General features: G+C 40.0%; 1 protein-coding gene across 7 annotated transcripts in view; it reads left to right on the top strand.

The window, feature by feature from the left end:
• AK9 (adenylate kinase 9) overlaps positions 1-20,710 on the top strand; it is a 170,532-nt gene extending 149,822 nt beyond the window's left edge. For 4 of the 7 annotated variants that reach the window (XM_049898567.1, XM_049898557.1, XM_049898541.1 and 1 more), the window contains exons 33-41: positions 1,338-1,539; positions 8,493-8,639; positions 8,736-8,956; positions 10,351-10,547; positions 11,755-11,924; positions 12,146-12,244; positions 17,976-18,078; positions 19,649-19,763; positions 20,152-20,710. In XM_049898567.1, coding sequence (XP_049754524.1) covers positions 1,338-1,539; positions 8,493-8,639; positions 8,736-8,956; positions 10,351-10,547; positions 11,755-11,924; positions 12,146-12,244; positions 17,976-18,078; positions 19,649-19,763; positions 20,152-20,354 — 1,457 coding nt within the window. In that variant the 3' untranslated portion in view covers positions 20,355-20,710. Of the gene's footprint in view, positions 1-1,337; positions 1,540-8,492; positions 8,640-8,735; positions 8,957-10,350; positions 10,548-11,754; positions 11,925-12,145; positions 12,245-17,975; positions 18,101-19,648; positions 19,764-20,151 lie in introns of those variants that run through there. The other 3 variants (XM_049898578.1, XM_049898588.1, XM_049898593.1) reach the window with 3 other exon arrangements.
• Positions 20,711-20,949: the final 239 nt, after the last annotated feature.

Genomic DNA, 20,949 nt, shown 5'->3' with positions numbered 1-20,949 from the left:
AACAAATATCACAAGTGAATGGCTTTAAGAAACAGAAATTTATTTTCTCACAGTTTAGGAAACCAGAAATCTGGATTCAGGGTGGCAGCTCTAGAGGAAGACTTTCTCTCTCTGTCGGCTTAGAGGAAGGTCCATGTCTATTTGAGCTGCTGCTCCTAGGCAATCTTCATGTTGCTTGGCAACTCTCTTCCCCCATCTCTGCTTCTTTGCCTTGCTTGTTTAATCTCTTTCATATCTCAAAAGAGATTGACTCAAGATACACTCTACACTAATCCTGCCTCACTAACATAAAGACAATCCATTCCCAAATGGGATTATAACTGCAGGCATAGAGGTTAGGATTTACATCACATATTTTGGGGGGACATAATTCAATCCATAACATGCATCATCTTTGTGACCTTGGACAAGTCATTCCACTTTAGTGGACTTCAATTGCTTCATCTATAAAATAGGAATTTCAATATCTATTTCAGCCATCTGATGGAATAGTTGAAAATACCAAATAAGGTTACAGAAGAAAATTGGCCTCATAAGCTATAAAACACTATAAAAATGTCAGGCATGCCATTATAATTTTTTTTAAAGCATTTCTTAGAGGATTAACTGAGACCTAACTGCATAGGTCTACCACCCATCTGTCAGTTTGTCATACTGTGGTGGATCGTGTGTTGCTGCGGCGCTGGAAGCTATACCACCAATATTTCAAATACCAGCAGGGTCATCCATGGCGGATGGATTTTAGCAGAGCTTCTAGACCAAGACAGACTAGGAAGAAAGGCCTAGCAATTATTTCAAAAAATTATCCAGTGAAAACCCTATGGATCACAACAGAGTATTGTCCAACAGATGGCATAGGACCAGGCAATGTTTTGTTGTATTGTATATGGGGTCCCCATGAGTCAGAGCTGACTATGCTATCCTGATTGTAGCACTGTGTATGTGAATGGGCAGACAAGTACAATCCACTGAAACAGGAATATTACATGGTTATTTTAGACATAATACCAAATATTAATAGTACGTATACAATGCCTTGCAGTAATCTCAAAAATATTGCTACTTGGTGCAAAAGAAAACACTTAAATGTTGGTTTAGTTTTAAGAAAAAACTAGAGTTGGCTCATCAACCAGATCCATCAACCACGTACCTGAAGTGCTAATAATGACTGACCTTTGACAGCATTAATTCAGTAAAATGTAGTAATTTTAATTTTCAAAATTTCTTTGAGGAATGTAAAATTAGCTTACTGTTGCTATCATCAACTAGAGTCTGAAACTAAGGTTAACTGATGAATTTGTGAAATGAAATATTTTCAAAATGTTAATGTTTTTCAGTTGCTCAAAAAATTGCAAGCGAATGTGGCTTAAAGCGTGTATCAATAGGAGATGCTTTGCGTTATATATTAAACAACCAGCCAGGAACAGAGCTGGCCCTTATGTTAAATTGGCATCTTCATAAAGGAATGACAGCACCTGATGAACTGGCTATTCAAGCCTTAGAAATATGCCTGATGGACAGTGCATGCAATACTGCAGGGTAGGTAAGCCGGGTTGGGGCAGAGAGAGAGGAGCTAAATCTTTCAAAAAATTCGTTGCTAGGCAAAATTTTGGAAACTATGCAGTTTTAGAAATTTCATGCCAATATTTTAAAATCAAAGATCATTTTATGTATGTGCAGGTCAGTTCCATGCCCTTAAAACAATAGAATACAGAGTTTTTTGCTCTTGAAGGAACTCAGAGACAATTTCTCTGACTATGGATAGAAAACCAAAGCCAGGAAAATGTGTCCTCAAGAAGCTCCACAATTGGGTTGGGAATGGAGAGGTGAGATGGGAAAGGGCGAAGGCTTTTTTAAGTAGCTTGGCTGTTAAATGTCTGTTGTCATGACAGACTTTTAAGTGCCCAGCATCAGCCCTCCTGGGCAGGGTCTTGCAAGATAGCTCCAGCCCAGCTGCCACCTGCACCATCTACCTGGATTATGGCAGCCTCTTGCTCCACCATACAGTGGAAGTGCAGCTTGACCAACTACTGGCTCCTTTTTGTGGTCATCTTCTGCCATGGGCATCACCAGGCAAGAGGCAGACACTTGCCTGATCTTCATGTTTGCCCCCAAATGCCTGCAGACAGCTGTCAGGTTCTCCCAAGAACCCTCTGGCACTCTACTCTGGTAACAGTACAACAGACAGTGAAAATACTTAGTTCTCTGCTAGATGCTCCCTTGGTGATCCCCTTCTTGGCCATTTTCTTCCCATACGAGGAAGAAAAGGGAAACACCACTTCTACGAGCCCCATCAAATAACATTTCCTCAAATGAATTCCCAGACATCACATATAGGCTAAACTGGATAACAACCCTGGTCTGGTGTGGGGTCCTCTTAGTCTGTGTCAGCACCATCACTCATTGTCCTCAGCTTTGGGGCCTTAGCTGAACTCTGAGGCAATAGGAAAAGCCTGTTAAACATCTTCTTATTGAGTCACCAGTAACCACCCAGTTGCTCTTGAGTGCCCGAATAGAACTGTGCTCCGTAGTGATGTCCATAACTGCTTTTTTAGAGGTAGATTGCCAGGACTTTCTTCTGAGGCACCGCTGGCACTCAAGGCACCAACCTTTCTGTTAGCACCCAATTTCATTAACCGTTTGCACCACCCAGGGACTCTTCATTGAGTCATCAAAAAAAAAAAAAAAAAAAATCCAAACCCATCGCCATCAAGTCAATTCCAACTCACAGTGACCCTATAGGACAAAGTATACCTTGCCTCTGTATGGTTTCCAAGGAGCAGCTGGTGGATTCAAACTGCCAACCTTTTGGTTAGCAGCCAAACACCTAACCACTGGGCCAGCAGGACTCCTATTGAGTCACAGAGGGTTTTTAAAACACTGATCCCATAAATAATGACTGTTGTCCATCCTGCATTTGCCTAACTTTGAGGATCATTCAAGTGATCCTTTGCAGGACAAAGAAAATAAGCTTTTCTTAATTAAAAAAATAAAATAAAAATTTCCAAATGTACATAGTTTCACATGATATTCTACTTAAATTTTTTTAAATGTCTCTTTAAGTGGTTATGATCTCTTTCTAACTTCTAAATTATATTTAAATAAAATTAGTTTTTTTTCTGGATTCTATTCACCAGTCTTCTGTCTTTGTGGGGGGATATCAAAGAATTAGCCTTTGGATTTGCTTATTATTTTGGCTTTTCTTTCTTCTGGTTTAATTTTATTTCCCATTATTTACTGAATTTGTTTTAACTTTTATTTCTTCTTATTTATCTTAGACCTTTTGTATTTTTTCTAACTTCTTGAATTGAATTCTTTGTGTATATATTATTTCCAGTTATGAGGACATTTACAAACTATGAATTTATCTCAGTGTATTCACCTTTCAGGACAGCTGTGATTTTAAGCCAATTGGTTTTGAGGTACGTTCTCAATGAGTCAGAATCAACTCAACAGCAACGGGTTTGATTTTTTATTTTAATAGTCCATTGGTGTCGTTTGCATTTTCTTTTTTCCTCAGATAAAAATTTAGGACAGTGGGCTTTGAAACCTCAAAAAATGAGAGTCTTATAAATTAATTTTTCATTTATTCCAAATTTTATTGTGCAGTGCTAGAGAAGGAAACCCTGGTGGCGTAGTGGTTAAGTGCTATGGCTGCTAACCAAGAGGTCGGCAGTTCAAGTCCTCCAGGCGCTCCTTGGAAACTCTATCGGGCAGTTCTACTCTGTCCTATAGGGTCACTATGAGTCGGAATCGACTCGACAGCAGTGCGTTTTGGGTGCTAGAGAAGAGTTCAGCTGCTAACCAAAAGGTCAGCAGTTCGAATCCTTCAGGCACTCCTTGGAAACCTCATGGAACAGTTCTACTCTGTCCTGTAGGTTCCCTATGAGTTGGAATCAACTCCACAGCAATGGGTTTGTTTTTTTGGATGCTAGAGAATAGAACTTTAAGAATGTCTGCTTTTGGAATTTGAGATTTACTTAATGGTAGAACCTTACATACATATATATATAAACAAAAAAAACCCAAACCCGTTGCCGTCAAGTCAATTCTGGGTCATAGCGACCCTATAGGACAGGGTCGAACTGTCCCACAGAGTTTCCAAGGAGTGGCTGGTGGATTCAAACTGCCAACCTTTTGGTTAGCAGCCAAGCTCTTAACCATAAAGCTGTTCCGCTGGTGGTGGAAAGGAATATTCTGTGTACAGTACATACAGTTCCTTAGATATATCTTTAATTTTTACCCTGTCTCTTAAAAAAAAAAAAAAAAAAAAAATTTTTTTTTTCTCTTTTAGTTCTTCTGTTGTTTTGTTTGTTTGTTTTTTCTCATGATACCCCTGATGACAACCTGGCTGAATCTCAGTCTATTGCCCCTTAAAATTTTGTGGATATTACTTTATCGCCTTCTGTTTGCTAGTGTTCCAGGTGATAATATCTGAGTCACTAATTTTTTTTTTCCTTTAGAAATGAGCTATTTTGGCTTATATGTGTGTGTTTGTATTTTATTTGAAAATTTAACCAGGTGTGGGTATCTTTTATTCATCTTCTGGGATGTTGAGAACCTTTTAAATCTTCAGGCTTACGTCTTTTTGTTCAACTCATGAAAATTCTGGTTCTCTGTATTAAAGAAACTGACACATGTGCACAAGAGATGTGAAAAAGGATACTCATGGAAGCACTGCTTATAATAAGAGATGAGAATTATTGTTAACTTTCCATCACATGGAAAATCAATAAACTGCTGTTTATTCTTTATACTGGAAAATTATTCTATAGTTTAAGTGAATGCTGATTGAAAAAACTTCCAAAAGTGTATAAATGGAGTGATATTAATGTAAAATTGTAAACACTATAAACAATTCTATGTGTTGTTTATGGATACATATATATGTAAAAACAAGTATAAATACATGCTTGGGAATAACATATATCCGGATTAAATTGGTGATTACCTCTGGGCAGGTAGCAGTGTTCCTCCCTTACTGTTACTTTTGCCAAGAGACCTACATGCTTGAGCTGTCTCTTCACTTTAATACTCCTGAGCTCAACAGTTGCTCCCCAGACTACAGCCACTGGCCACACCCTGTGATTCTAGGTCACTGACCTAGAATCCGCTTATTTACTCAAGGTTGTTTTACATTAGGAAGCTCCTTGCCCTTCCCTGCCACTGATTTTTAATCAAGTTCTTTAACATTTCTAATTTCAGTTATGAGGGAGCAGAATTTGGAGTGTCACTTTTTTTTTTTTAACCATAAAAGGCTCTCGGTGAGCCCAGAAGAACCAGGTAGTGCTCGGCTACCACTACCAATCGCTCTGACTTGGATCACAAAGTCAGAGCTGGAGAAAAAATGTAGAACAAAATTCAAATTCACAAAAAAGACCAGACTTACTGGTCTGACAGAGACTAGAGGAACCCTCTGAGACTAAGGGCCCCCAGACACCAGTCTAACTCAGAACTGAAGCCATTCCTGAAATTCACCTTTCAGCCAAAGATTAGACAGGCCTATTAAACAAACAATAACACGTGAGGAATGGGCTTCTTAGATCAATCAAGTATACAAGACCAAATGGGCAACACCTGCCTGAAAGCAAAGACACGAAGGCAGGAAAGGAGAGGGAAACTGGATAAATGGAAACGAGGAACGTGGGATGGAAAAGGGAAGAGTGCTGACACATTGTGGAGATTGCAACCAATGTCACAAAAGAAAAAAAGTGTATAAATTTATGAATGAGAAAGTAATTTGCTCTGTAAACTTTCACCAAAGAGTGTGCGAGCGCTTGCGCGTGTGAGCACGCACGCACACACACAAAGGCTCTGGGACTTATGCAAACTGCGTTATCTCCTCCCTGGTACTCAGCTTTGCATATAGGGATCTCAGTGAGAGCAACCCTGGTTGAGTCTCAAAGGTTTTATCACACCTTAACACTAGACAGAGCCTGGCAATGAGTCCATCATCACAACTACTGTGCTGACCGATCTCGCTGAGGGTCTTTCTCGCTCTCATTGACCCTCTACTTCACCAAACATGATGTTCTTCTCCAGCCATTGAATCCTCCTGATGACATGTCGAAAGCAAGAAGTCAGACACTGTTCTACTGTGATCCATAAGGTTTTCATTGGCTGATTTTCAGAAGTAGATCATGAAACCATTTGTCCTAGCCTGTCTTAATCTGGAAGCTCTGCTGAAAGCTGTCCACCATGGGTGAATCTGCTGATATTTCTCCATATTAAAAAACAATAACACCCCACACATTTTCTCTATTAGACTGGTCTAGCTATGTTAGTTTACAGTCCCCTTTTCCCATGAACCTTAGGAGTAGTGCCTAGGGACTTAACTGGAGAGCTTGGAGGGAGGGCATCCTGTGACTTAACTCCAGCCAACTGTGACTGCTGACCATCAACCAGCATGCCCAGCCAAGGCTCCCAAGTGGCTCTCTCCCATCTCAAAGTGAGCTTCTTGACTTTGAGGCAGCTCCCCCAGAATTTGGTGACAGCCTTCATTCCTCCTCTCAGTTTGACAGTGACAATCTCATTACCTCAGATTCTCATCATCTCAGTGGGTTTGCTAACTTAAATCCTCTCTGTCATTTCTCCTCAGAGGCGTGCTTGGTTCTGGTGGAATGGTTCCCACCCGGATATCATAGGGGCTAGTATTTTAATTGTGCTTTAAGTCAAAGTTTACAGTTCAAGTTAGTTTCTCATACAAAAATTTATACACACATTGTTATGTGACCCTAGTGGCTATCGCTGTAACAGCACACTCTTCCTTTCTACTACGGATTTTGTGTGTCCATTCAACCAGCTCCTGTCCCTTTTTGCCTTCTCATCTCGCCTCCAGGCAGGACTTGCCCGTTTAGTTTTATGTATCTACTTGACTTAAGAAGCACTCTCTTCACGAGTATCATTTTGTCTTATAAAAAAAATCATCTTTGTCTGGAGAGTTGACTACGGGAATGGTTTCAGTTCTGGGCTAACAGAGTGTGGGGGCCATGTCTTCCGGGGTCCCTCCAGCCTCAGTCAGACCATTAAGTCTGGCGTTTTTACTAGAATTTGAGTTCTGCACCCCACTTTTCTCCTGCTCCACCAGGGACTCTGTTGTGTTTCCTGTCAGGGCAGTCATTAGTGGTAGCCAGGCACCATCTAGTTTTCCTGGTCTCAGGCTGATAGAGTCTATTGTTTATGTGGCCCCTTGTCTCTTGGGCTAATATTTTCCTTGTCTTTTGTGTTCTTCATTCTCCTTTGCTCCAGGTGAGTTGGGACCAATTGATGTATCTCAAATTGCCACTGACTAGCTTTTAAGACACCAGACACCCAAAATGGGATGCAGAACATTTTCTTAATAAACTTTGTTATGCAGTTGACCTAGATGTCCCCTGAGACCGTGGTCCCGAGACCCTGCCCCTGCTACTCTGTCCCTTGAAGTGTTAGGTTGTATTCAGGAAACTTCTTAGCTTTTGGTTTAGTCCAGTTGTGCCGACTTCTCATAGGGCTAATCTTGCCAACTCTTCATCTCCCCTTGCACACTCTCAGCCTCCTCACAAAGCTTTTATACAAAGGCAGCTTAGAACACAATTTTTCCCATATTTATTTAGTTTCTTTCTAAAAGACCCTTTATTGAGCATTGAATATGTTCCAAATTAGGAACCCTGGTGGTGTAGTGGTTAAGTGCTACGGCTGCTAACCGAGAGGTCAGCAGTTCAAATCCGCCAGGCGCTCCTTGGAAACTCTGTGGGGCAGTTCTACTCTGTTCTATAGGGTTGCTATGAGTCAGAATCGACTCACGGCAGTGGTAGTGGGTAATATGTTCCAGGTACTATTCTAGTTGCTCTACATACCTGCTCTCCAGTCTTCAAAACAACTCTGTGGGTTAAATTGGAGCCTTAGTGGTGCAGTGTTTAAGAGCTGCTAACCAAAACATCAGCAGTTCAAATCCACCAGCCACTCCTTGGAAATCATATGGGGCAGTTCTACTCTGTCCTTTTGGGTCACAATGAGTTGAAATCGACTCAAAGGCAATGAGTAAAAATGGGTTAAATGTAATTTCCCCTATTTTACTGAAACTCAGGGTCAGAGAGGTCAAATCAGGTTTCAAATCTAGGTCTATCTGCTTCTAAATCCTATATTCTTCCCACTGTTTCATGCTTGGAATAATAGCACCAGTTGAATAACAGAATGTTTAAGGCATTACATGTGTTAGCTCTCAAATTACGTCAAAACTTAGCTCTATGGTCTAAGAGTTTGAATTCAGAGCTGTCTCCTATCCTCATTTTCTGAGCAGGATCTGTATGTATGCTGCCCATCTCCTGATTCTTGGACTGACTGAAGGTAAAAATGTAGAGATGAAGAGGGTGAAAGGCAAAGAAGATAAATGGAATTATACAAGGAAAGGCGCGGGGCTACTTGGAAAGAGAGATACTGCTTCTGGAAGGCAGAAGGAAAAATATGAGAGAAAAGAAATCTGGAATTTTTATTTTTATGTTTCTCCCTGTTAGCGTTGTCATCGATGGCTATCCCGTAACTCAATATCAAATGAATCTCTTGGAAGCCAGGACAATCATTCCCATGATCATCTTTGAGTTGGATGTGCCATCCAAGGAGATTTTCAAAAGATTGCTCCTGGAAAAAAAAAAGGAACAGAGGTAATGTACATGATAAAAAACAATGATAAAGAAATGAACTTTAATCATCCAGGGAAAAAAATGGCATTTTCCATTTGTTCCCTGTTTCTCTATTAGCTTTCCTTATCCACTGCACAACAGTGCACAGATTACGGCTGTCAAGAATTCAAAGCACCGAAAAAATATTGATGAGATCAGGCAATATTATCAAGAACAACATCAGAACTGGTATGTGATTGATGGATTTCACAGCAAATGGTGGATATGGAATGAAGTCATTAAGAACATCCAAATGGTGAATAAATGTATCCAGACATACCTGGAAAGAATAAAATCAGGTAAGAAACAAGTCTATACATGCTTGATTCGTGTTACTGTAATTTGGTCAATTTGAACATTTATTCCCACAATCATAATCAGTATTTTAAATATATCCCAAAGCCAAATCAGTTGTTGTTGAGTCGATTCTGACTCATGGTGGCCTCATGTGTGTCACAGAATTTTCAATGGCTGATTTTTCAGAAGTAGATCACCAGGATTTTCTTCTGAGGCACCTCCAGGTGGACTTGAACCTCCAATCTTTCGGTTAGCGGCCCATCGCGTTAACTGTTTGCACCATCCAGGGGCTCCATTTTAAATATATCCATTTTAAGTACTATCAAATTGTTGTGAGCACATATTTATTTGTTCTAATTACTGACCCACTAAACAAGCTATCATTTATTGAATGCCTTGAGAACCTAGCACATAAAAATTATCCATGGTTTCTCCCTAGAAGAGCTTATGGTATTTGGAATTCCACACGAGAAGCTATTTTATAGAATGCTTTTGGTAATTGTATGGGGGCAGTGGTCTGTGCAGTCACACATGGCAAAATTTTGTTTAAGAATCTAGAATTAAAATTATTACAATTTACATTCATTGTGGTATGATGTGAATGTTGAGTCTACAGAAAAACCAGAGCGCTGACGTATCTTTTAATCTGTATTTGAAATCTATGAAGATATTTGATTGTATATTCCTATTAAATAGTTTCTTGACATTTCTCCAAAATAAACAAGATAGAAGGAAAGTTATCTACATCTGACATCTTCAAGAAGTGAAGACTTCAAAGAAGTTATCTATAAGAAGTCTCACAGACATGTGTTTGATTACTTTAACTTCAGAAACTACAGAGAAGATATAACATGATATGAAGGAGCAACGTGACTAAAAGAATGTTATACAAGGAAGAATGCACTGAAGATTCTGATAACACGCGCATCACTATATCCCCATATGGAGCCCTGGTGGTGCAGTGGTTAAGAGCTTGGCTGCTAACCAAAAGACTGACAGTTCAAATCCACCAGCTGCTCCTTGGAAACCCTATGGGGCAGTTCTACTCTGTCCTGTAAGGTTACTAGGAGTCAGAATCAACTCAACACCAATGGGTTTGGGGTTTGTTTGTTTCGGTTTATATGGAAAGAACTATGTATGTATGCAAATGTCTAGGAAAAAGTCTGAAAAGGATACAAACCGAACAGTGATTACCTCTCAGAGGGGTGTTAGAATGAGAGGATGGGGATTAAATAGAAATTTTTACTTTTTACTCTATTTTTTGGAAATTTACAATGTGTATGCATTTGTATAGTGCTTGTGTAACTGGATTACATTAATTTTTAAAAATCATTGTTTTCTACCAAAAAAAATTATATGTATATATAACTAACAATAGTTAATTTGTTAATAACAGGAAAAGCTGCCTGCATTGACAAGTTATGTATCACACCTCAAGAGCTGACTTCTCGCCTCGGAGAATTTGGACAGTTCTGCCCTGTCAGCCTGGCAGAATCATATGAATTGTTTGATTGTTCTCTAACTAAGTCCTTGAAATTTGCAGCAGAGTTCAGGGGGCACTACTATAAAATGAATTCTCAGGAAAAACTGAATGTAAGTTTGTTCCTAACTTCAAATATTTACTGGGGGAAGAAAATGTCTTATGTTGGAATTCATGAAATAGGACCAGGAGTCCCATTATTAGAACCTGGGACTCTGGGACGAGTGAGGCAACTCAGAAATTGTTCATGAGACTGCATCCCACAAAGCAGAGGTCCAGGGTCAGTGATAGGCCCTGGACCTGGGCCAGCCTAACAGGAAGGGAGACCGAACAGTGAGCCCCACCTATGGAGGGGAGTGTCCGGGCTCAGCCCGCAGGTGGGAATCCAGGGGGATCAGTTCCAACAGCTACAGAAGGGAAATCAAAGGCAGTAGAAATGAAGCAAGAGTTGGCATATGTCTCCTGTGCTCTTAAAAATTCTCTACTGAAATTCCTTGCATGCCTTATATTTCTGTTTAAATGAAACAGAATACAGATTTTTTCTGATATTATAATGTCCACAGTTTAATGATATAAAAAAGTTGGCAACTGAAAATAATTATGAAAGCTAAACAGATGCCTCTGAACACTATTTTCCTCTGGAGAATTAGATTTGGGGAGGGGGGAAGCCCCTTCATTAAAGGGACATTTATTTCTTCCTGCTTGTTTAAATGGTAATCACACAATTTTAAAACTGAAAGTGACATTTGAACTCATGTATCTGGACCAAACCCATTGCCGTCCAGCCAATTCTGATTCTTAGCAACCCTATAGGACAGAGTAGAACTACCCCACAGGGTTTCCAAGGAGTAGCTAGTGGATTTGAACTGCTGGACCTTTTGGTTAGCAGCCAAACACTTAACCACTGCGCCACCAGGGCTCCATATCTTGTCCATCCCCTCCATTTTACAAAGAGCTAACTAAAGCTAAAGAAATTAACCCACCTGCCAAGGGCATCCAGCTAGTTAATTATACTGCAGTACAGGAAGACAGTCCAGTGCCGGGCACATAGTAGGAGCTCAACAAATTCATTTTTTGTATGAGTGAATAAATGAATTAGACTAGGATAAACCTTAGATGTGATCACTTGCAAGTATTATCATAAGGAACTTCTGACCAGGGCAGAAGTTATTATAGTGCAAAGAGGAGCTCTCAGGTGGTTTGAAGGACAGGACACTGGTACTGAAAAAGAGGAGAGTGGCTGGAGATTCTCAACGGTTGTTTGAGTGGTATAGAATTCTTATTTTAAATGGTCTTCCTACTATAATTCTTTCTTAATAGAAATTCTTGGAGAGCCCAGAACTGTACGTGCCTCCATTAGCACCTTATCCACTTCCATCTCCCGACATGATCCCCAAAAGGCTGACACTGTCAGAGCTCAAGTGTCGATTCCCTAAGTGTGCTGAGCTCCAAGGATACTGTCCAGTGACCTACCAGGATGGAAAACAAAGGCAAGTCCTTACCCAGTGGAATGATATCTCCACTGAGAATAAGCAGTTCATGAAATAATCTTAACATCTTGATCAAAAATTCCCTATTGTTTAATTGAAAACTGCTCTATTTCTTCGTCTAATTGCATAGGTAGAAAAATAAAACATTTTTTGACATTTTTATTTACACAGTATTGCATATTAATTATACATTTCTTTTTTTTTTTTCCTACATCTTTCAGATATGAAGCCCTAATACCTGGTAACATTAACTATGCTTTAGAATATCGTGATCGGATATATATTTGTGAGACTGAGGAAAAACTCCAGAAATTTTTCAGGTAAGACTATTCAGTAAGTCACAAATTTTTTTTATTGACTATTTTCTATACTTCATGCACCATCCTGGGATCTAGGAGGATATCTCTGTATCTATACCTATTATCACCAGTAATTATCAATGTACCCTGATTGCGTGTTCGATCAATTTCAGACTGCAAAAGTTGGTAAAAATCTTAAATTTCTTCATCTTTGGCCTTAGTAGTTGGTGTGTAAATTTGAATAATAGTCATATTAACTGGTCTTCCTTGTAGGCATATGGATATTATCCTATCATTGACAGCGTAATACTTCAGGAGAGATCTTGAAATGTTCTTTTTGATGATGAATGCAACACCATTCAAGTTGTCATTCCCAGCACAGCAGACCATATGATTGACCAATTCAGAATGGCCAATACCAGTCCATTTCAGCTCACTAATGGCTAGGATATCGATGTTTATGTGCTCCATTTCATTTTGTATGATTTCCAATTTTCCTAAATTCATACTTCATACATTCCATGTTCCTATTATTAATGGATGGAAACCCTGGTGGCATAATGATTAAGTGCTACGGCTGCTAACCAAAAGGCCGGCAGTTCAAATCCACCAGGTGCTCCTTGGAAACTCTACAGGGCAGTTCTACTCTGTCCTATAGGGTTGCTATGAGTCGGAATCAACTCAACGGCAGTGGGTTTGGTTGGTGGGTTATTATTAATGGATGTCTGCAGCTGTTTCTTCTCATTTTGAGTCATGCCACATCAGCAAATGAAGGTCCTGAAAGCTTGACTTCATCCCCATCATTAAGGTCAATTCTACTTTGAGGGGAGAGCTCTTCCTCAGTGGTATTCTGAGTGCCTTCCGAGGGGCTCATCTTGGCACTGTATCAGACAATGTTCTGCTGCAATTCATAAGATTTTCACTGGCTAATTCTTTCCAGAAGTAGACTGCCAGGTCCTTCTTCCTAGTCTGTCTTAGTCTGGAAGCTCAGCTGAAACTGGTCCTCCATGGGCGACCCTGCTGATATTTGAATACTGGCAGCATAACTTCCAGCCATCACGGCAACATGAAAGCCCCCACAGTACAACAAACTGCGTGATGAGCGATCGAACATGCAATCACCATGCATTGATAATTGCTGGTGACTGGAATGTGAAAGTTGGAAACAAAGAAGGACTGGTAGTTGGAAAATATGGTCCTGGTGATAGAAACGATGCTAGGGATCACATGATAGAATTTTGCGAGATGAACAATTTTTTCCCTGCAAATACCTTTTTTCACCAACAAAAACGGCGACTATACACATGAACCTCACCAGATGCAATACGCAGGAATCAAATCGACTGCAGCTGTCGAAAGAGACAATGGAAAAGCTCAATGTCATCAGTCAGAACAAGGCCAGGGGCCGACTGGGCCAACTGTGAAACAGACCTGTCATGGATTGAAATTATGTACCCAAAAAATGTGTGTATCAATTTGGCTGGGCCATGATTCCCGGTATTGTGTGATTTTCTTATATGTTGTAAATCCTGCCTCTTTGTTGTTAACGAAGGAGGATGGGTGGCAGTTGTGTTAGTGAGGTAGGACTCAACCTACAACATTGGATTGTGTCTTGAGGCAATCTCTTGAAATACAGAAGAGAGAAGCGAGCAGAGAGACAGGGGGACCTCATACCACCAAGAAAGCAGTGCCAGGAGCAGAGTGCATTCTTTGGACCTGGGGCTCCTGTACAAAGAAGCTCCTAGTCTGGGGGAAGATTGATGAAAAGGCCAACAGAGAGATAAAGCATTCCCCTAGAGCTGATGCCCTGAATTTGGACTTTTGGCCTACTTTACTGTGAAGAAATAAATTTTTCTTTGTTAAAGCCATCCACTTGTGGTATTTCTGTTATAGCAGCACTAGATGACTAAGACAAGACTATCACTTGCTCATATACAAATTCAAGTTGAAGCTGAAGAAAATTAGAACAAGTCCACAAGAGCCAAAGTATGACCTTGACATATCCCACCTGAATTTGGAGACCATCTCAAAACAGATTTGATGAGTCAAACACTAAGGACCAAAGACCAGACAAGTTGTGGAATGACATCAAGGACATTATACATAAAGGAAGCAACAGGTCATTGAAAAGACAGGAAAGAAAGAAAACACCAAAATGGATCAGAAGAGACTCTGAAACTTGCTCTTGAACATAGAGTAGCTAAAGCAAAAAGAAGAAATAATGAAGTAGATGAGCTGAACAAAAGATTTCAAAGGGTGGCTTGAGAAGACAACGTAAAGTATTAAATGACATGTGCAAAGACCTGGTAATAGAAAACCAAAAGGGAAGAACACCCTTGGTATTTCTTGAACTGAAGAAAAAATTCAAGTCTCAAGTTGCAATAGTAAGGGATTCTATGGGGAAAATATTAAACAACACAGGAAGCATCAGAAGAAGATGGAAGAATACACAGAGTCGCTATACCAAAAAGAATTGGTTGACGTTCAACCATTTCAGGAGGTAGCATATGATCAGGAACTGACGGTACTGAAGGAAGACGTCCAAGCTGCACTGAAGGCACTGGTGAAAAACAAGGCTCCAGGAATAGACAGAACAGCAGTGAGATGTTTCAACAAATGGGTGCAGAGCTGGAAATGCTCACTCATCTATGCCAAGAAATTTGGAAGACAGCTACATGGCCAACCAACTGGAAGAGATCTATATTTATGCCTATTCCCAAGAAAGGTGATCCAACCGGATGCAGAAATTATCAAACAACATCATTAATATCACACGCAAGTAAAGTTTTGCTGAAGATCATTCAAAAGCAGCTGCAGCAGTGTATTGACAGGGAACTACCAGAAATTCAAGCTGAATTCAGAAGAGGATGTGGAACCAGGAATATCATTGCTGATGTTAGTTAGATGGATCCTGGCTGAAAGCAGAGAATATCAGAAAGATGTTTGCCCGTGTTCTATTGACTGTGCAAAGGCATTCGACTGTGTGGATCATTACAAATTATGGGTAACATTCCGAAGAATGAGAATTCCAGAACACTTAATTGTGCTCCTGAGGAACCTGTACCTAGATCAAGAGGCAGTCATTCGAACAGAACAAGGGGGTACTGCGTGATTTAAAGTCAGGAAAGCTGCGCATCAGGGTTGTATCCATTCACCATACCTATTCAATCTGTATGTTGAGCAAGTAATCCAGGAAGCTGGACTCTATGAAGAACGGGGCCATCAAGACTGGAGGTAGACTCATTAACAACCTGTGTTATGCTGATGACACAACCTTGCTTGCTGAAAGTGAAGAGGACTTGAAGTACTTACTGATGTAGATCAAAGACCACAGCCTTCAGTATGGATTACACCTTGACATAAAGTAAACAAAAATACTCACACCTGGACCAATAAGCAACATCATGATAAATGGAGAAAAGATTGAAGTTGTCAAGAATTTTATTTTTCTTGTATCCACAATCAACTCCCATGGAAGCAGCAGTCAAGAAATCAAAAGACACATTGCATTGGGCAAATCTGCTGCAAAAGATCTCTTTAAAGCATTGAAAGGAGAAGGTGTCGCCTTGAAGACTAGGGTGCACCTGACCCAAGCCATGGTGTTTTCAGTCACCTCATATGCATGCAAAAGCTGGATGATGAATAAGGAAGACCAAAGAACTGGTGCCTTTGAATTGTGCTGTTGGTGAAGAATATTGAATATACCATGGAATGCTAAAAGAACAAACAAATCTGTCTTGGAAGAAGGACAACCAGAATGCCCTTAGAAGCAAGGATGGCGAGACTGCATCTTACATACTTTGGACATGTTATCAGGAGGGCTCAGTCCCTGGAGAAGGACATCATGCTTGGTAAAGTAGAGGGTCAGCAAAAAAGATGAAGACCCTCAACAAGATGGATTGACACAGTGGCTGCAACAATGGGCTCAAGCAGAACAATGATTGTGAGGATGGCTCAGGACCAGGCAGTGTTTTGTTCTGCTGTACCTAGGGCCACTATGAGTCAGAACCAATTCGACGGCACCTGTAAACAACAACAACAATACCTATAAGGAACCTTGGTGGCATAATGTTTAAGGGCTCAGCTGCTAACCAAAAGGTTGTTGGTTTGAACCTACCCAGTGGCTCTGTGGGAGAAAGACTTGACCATCTGCTCCCATAAAGACTACAGCCTAGAAAACACTATAGGGCAGTTCTACTCTGTTACATGGTGTCACTGTAAGTTGGAATCAACTTGACAACACACAACAACAACATCTATACCTATATATTGAGAAAGAAATCCTGTCCAAAATAATATGGCCTGGACTCCGGTGTTAGATATTAGGATAGAGGGAAGTGAACAGATTTGAGAGAAGGTAGAATCAACAGGCCTGGATAACTGATTGGTTGAGGGCCTAAGAGAGGGAGGGAGAGAAGTCAAAGATGAATTCTGGATCTTTGGCTTGGGTCAGAGAAGGGGACTGCAGTGTTATTCATCAGACAGGGAACACTGGAAGAAAAGCTGTTTTGCTGGAAAAGAGGAACCATTCAGTCTGAGGTGTGTTTTCACTTTAAGTGTTCGTGGTAGGCAGTTCAATGCACATTTCCGGCACTCAGCAAACAGGTCACTCCTAGAGACAGATGTGTTTGAGCTCACCCAAAGAGTGATGTGAAAAAGCAGAGGGCTTAGGACCAAGCCCTGAGGAACACCAACAAATGAGTATCAGAGGAAACTGAAAAAGGAAGAATCCACAGACAGGTGAAAGGAGAGCCAGGATGGGGAAGCTCCCTGGAGGCCTAAGGAGACTGTCTCCAGGAGGTGTGCCCAATTGGTTTAAATGCTGCTTTTTTTTAGAGGTCTAGCCAGACAAGGGCTGAAAAGCCTGTCAGAGTTCGGTTGTACAGGTCATTGGTGATCTCGGCAAGAATGGTTTCAGTAGGGTGAGGTAAGTGGAAGCCAATTACAGAGCGCTGAGGAGTGGATCAGAGGTGAGGAAATTAAGAGTTTGCCTGTATGTAGTTCAGATGTTACCAACACAAAAGCCTATAGTGCCCAGAGGGTTAAAGTTCGTGAGGGAAATAGGTCGGAAGTGAAAAAGTACGCAGTAAGTAGGGGGAGGGCTGCTGCAAACTGGAGAGCCCACGCCCCCACTAACGGGGCAGCAGCTGCTCATCTGCTGCCAGACGCTTCTGTTTTTCATGAGACATTGGAAACCCAAATTTCTTTTTTAAAGTTCCTAATTTTAAGTATTCATGACCGATTCAATTTTTTTTTTAATGCCATGTGGGTTAAATCACATCTGCAAATGGGAGTTTCCGCAGTAGTCTGCGATCTCTAGTGAAGCTCACGGTTGGAAGAAGTTTAACTGTAAAAAAAGAAGAGACATTTGTCACTGGAAGGGATATAGAATTGGAAAAGTGAGAATTGTTTTTCTTTTTTTTTTAAATTGGAGAAGTATGAGCACATTTAAGTACAGGTGCATAGGAAGGATCCAAATAAAGAAGGAAATGCCAAAAAGGAGAGGGAGAGATGAAAAAAGGAGAAGGGAGAATAAGTGAGCAGAGTTAGGGGCTCAGGTGAAGTTGGTGGCTGTGAATTTCTAGGAGCCTCAATCTTCCCACTTGTATGATTTTCTTCAGTGGAGAAAAACAGGTAGTGAACTTTGTCTTTTCATTGTGTCTTGTGAATCTCCGTTCTTATGTACACGTTCTTATGTACACGTAAATAAGTACATTTGTGAGCATGTATCTAATGAACTTTGTGTTCTTAGGTCACCACTGAAATACTGGAATCAGAAACTTCCAAACAAACTTCCCCCATTAAAGGAACCAATATTTCTTACTAGTCTTCCTTTGCCTGGATACCTGGAACAGGTTCAGTTGCATTGTTTTCTCTGTGTGTGTGTGTGTGTATATATATATATATATCAGAAAAGTACAATGTCTCTTTAACGATTTTTATTTCAGTAACGATGAAAGTCAAAGCAGAGTATTCTGATTTTAAGTTGCAAATTCACCCTTAACCTATTTTGTTTGTGTAACTGTTATAAACGTGAAAAATCCCTGGTTCCACAGCTAATTCCCACGTCTACGCTAAGTAGAGAAAGAGTAAATTATAATGAAACTCTTTACATTTCACATGTATGTGTAATTTAGTTATTTTTAATTTTGATGTCTGTAAAACATTTCCATTCTCTGATATATGCAGGCAGCCTGTAAGAGGTTCATTAGCTGCTCAATAGAGCTGAGTTGCAGTGCTGCTGCAGCCAAACCACAAGGCCCATGTTTTGCCCTAAATCCAGACGAAGCGATCTACTCAAGCTACATCTTATTCATCCAAATATGCCAGTTGCCATCAAGCTGATTCCAACTCATGGAGACCTCATATGTATCCGAGTAGAACTGTGCTCTATAGGGCTTTCAGTGGCTGATTATTTGGAAGTAGATCACCAGGCCTTTCTTCTGAGGTGCCTCTGGGTGGACTTGAACCGCCAACCTTTTGGTTAGCAGCTGAGCACTTTAACCATTTACACCACCCAGGGACTCTTATCCAAATATAACTCCTTTGAAAAAGGGCTAAGCTTATTAATGGCCATTTTTTAAATAGTAGCTATTTTAAAACTTATTTGAAACAAATTCTACAAAATAAATGCCTAAGGCACAATTTAATAACTTTTCTCACAAGCTTTAACCACCTCCCCTCTTTTCTGGAAATCCTGGTGGCATAGTGGTTAAGAGCTATGGCTGCTAACCAAAAGGTCAGTAGTTCAAATTCACCAGGCGCTCCCTGAAAACCCTATGGGGTAGTTCTTCTCTGTCCTACAGGATCACTATGAGTCGGAATCGACTCAACAGCAACGAGTTTGGTTTTGATTTTCCCCCCTTTTACTGACCCTCCTAAACATTTAGCTTTCAGTTTGGTTTACATCAAAATGCAAAGTGAGGCTCACCCGGAGAAGAGTATTCTCATAAAGGAGGGCCTCCTTCCTTTGTCCACTCTGGGATGCAGACTGCAGTAATAACTGTGGTCTCTGGAATTCCTCATCGGGCGGCCCAGGGTCCTGAAAGTGGAAGGCAATCTGGCCTGTTCTGAGCATTGAAGCGGAGATGGGCTAAGGCAACCCAAAGCCCAGTTTTTTTTGGTTTTTGTGTTGTTTTGGTGTTTTACTTTTCTAACTTTTTATTATACAAAATGTCAAACATACAAAAAAATAGAATTGTGTAATGAAGCCCATGTGTCCATCACCCATAAGCCAATTTGTAATTTTGATCTTTCTTAATTAAATTTTATGTTTCTATTCTGCTGGCTATGTGGTCATCTAACTATCCTTGTAACTCCCCTCCTGAGCCCCAGGAGGCTATCTGAAGTGAAGAATACCATTATCTAAATACACCACTAAACCAAAGTCAAATAGATGCATGTTTTAAATCGTTCTGCCTACAGGGTGTTGCCACTTCTCTAATTAAAGCAATGAATGCAGCGGGATGCCTAAAACCCAAGTTCCCCTTCTTAAGCATAAGGAGATCTGCACTACTATTTATAGCACTTCATCTAAAAGGTATGTCTTTTTTAAATGATATACTACACAGAACTAATTTAACATTAATTGTAGTATATATGAGAAGTAGGGTTGTTGAGCTGGATTGGTGTGTGATTGGGTGTGTTTGTGTTTGTGGCAAATATTTTAATGAAAATATCAGAACTGAGTCTCTAGTTCTAAGGCATGGGCAATGAGTAATACAGTCAGCTCTCAACAATTCATACAATAGAGGAAGGTGAACAGAGGCAATTATGACCTAAAACAGAACAATCCACCAGTCTTTTTTGCAGTTTGGATATCTTCTGAGCGATAGCTTTACAACTCGATCATACGTATAATTCTCTTTTCTCTTAAATGATTCACCATTTTAACAAAACTATTCACACTTGTATGAAATTTTCTACAGCATTTAATCCCAAAGGTTCTGAATATACACGAAAAAAATATAAGAAGAAGATGGACCAGTTTATAGAGCGATGTGAACTCATAACATACCTGGGTACCAAGATGACCAGAAAATACAAGGAACCTCAATATAGAGCCATTGACTTTGATCATAAGTTACAGACCTTTCTTGCTCTCAGAAATATAGACCCAATTAATGGATAGTTTTGCTTAGGGAACTGCAATCTGAGTCTCAAGCTATCCCAAAGCGGGGAAATGGAAGCAGACTGAAAATCTGGCCATCTGTGATGTGCTTTTCCCTCCTGAGTGGCATCTCACAGCAGCCAGACTTTAAATGGATTCGAAGCTCTGCCAGCCAGGAAGGAGTGTTCTGCACCCCAGCTTTTAATATAACTTTAAAGCTTGTTGCTCATTCCCTAACTTTGATGCTTTAAAAAAAGGAATAGTCATTACATTTAGAATATTTAAGCAATTATTTTATTTAATAAATTTGTTGTTCATTTTCCTTTTTAACATTTTCAGTAGAAAAATCAGTCTCTGTTAACGAAAATTTGTCATTAAATGTTAGAAAGCTTCAAGAAACAAAATAAGCATTGATACAAATAAAACAAATATTGGTTGCACTTTTAACATAAAGAATTATTTGTAAACGTTGTGAAATAAGATACTTCATCATTTTCTAACATACCTACTAATAAATGGATTTTGCAATAAATGACTGGCTGACTCTTAAGTATTCACTGAAACATACTTTATACATTATTCTTGTAATTAGAAACCACCTGAAATTTGAAGAAGG

Source organism: Elephas maximus, chromosome 1 (genome assembly GCF_024166365.1).
Source record: "Elephas maximus indicus isolate mEleMax1 chromosome 1, mEleMax1 primary haplotype, whole genome shotgun sequence".
Classification (NCBI taxonomy): Eukaryota; Metazoa; Chordata; class Mammalia; order Proboscidea; family Elephantidae; genus Elephas; species Elephas maximus.
This window is presented reverse-complemented; position numbering and strand designations above follow the sequence as displayed.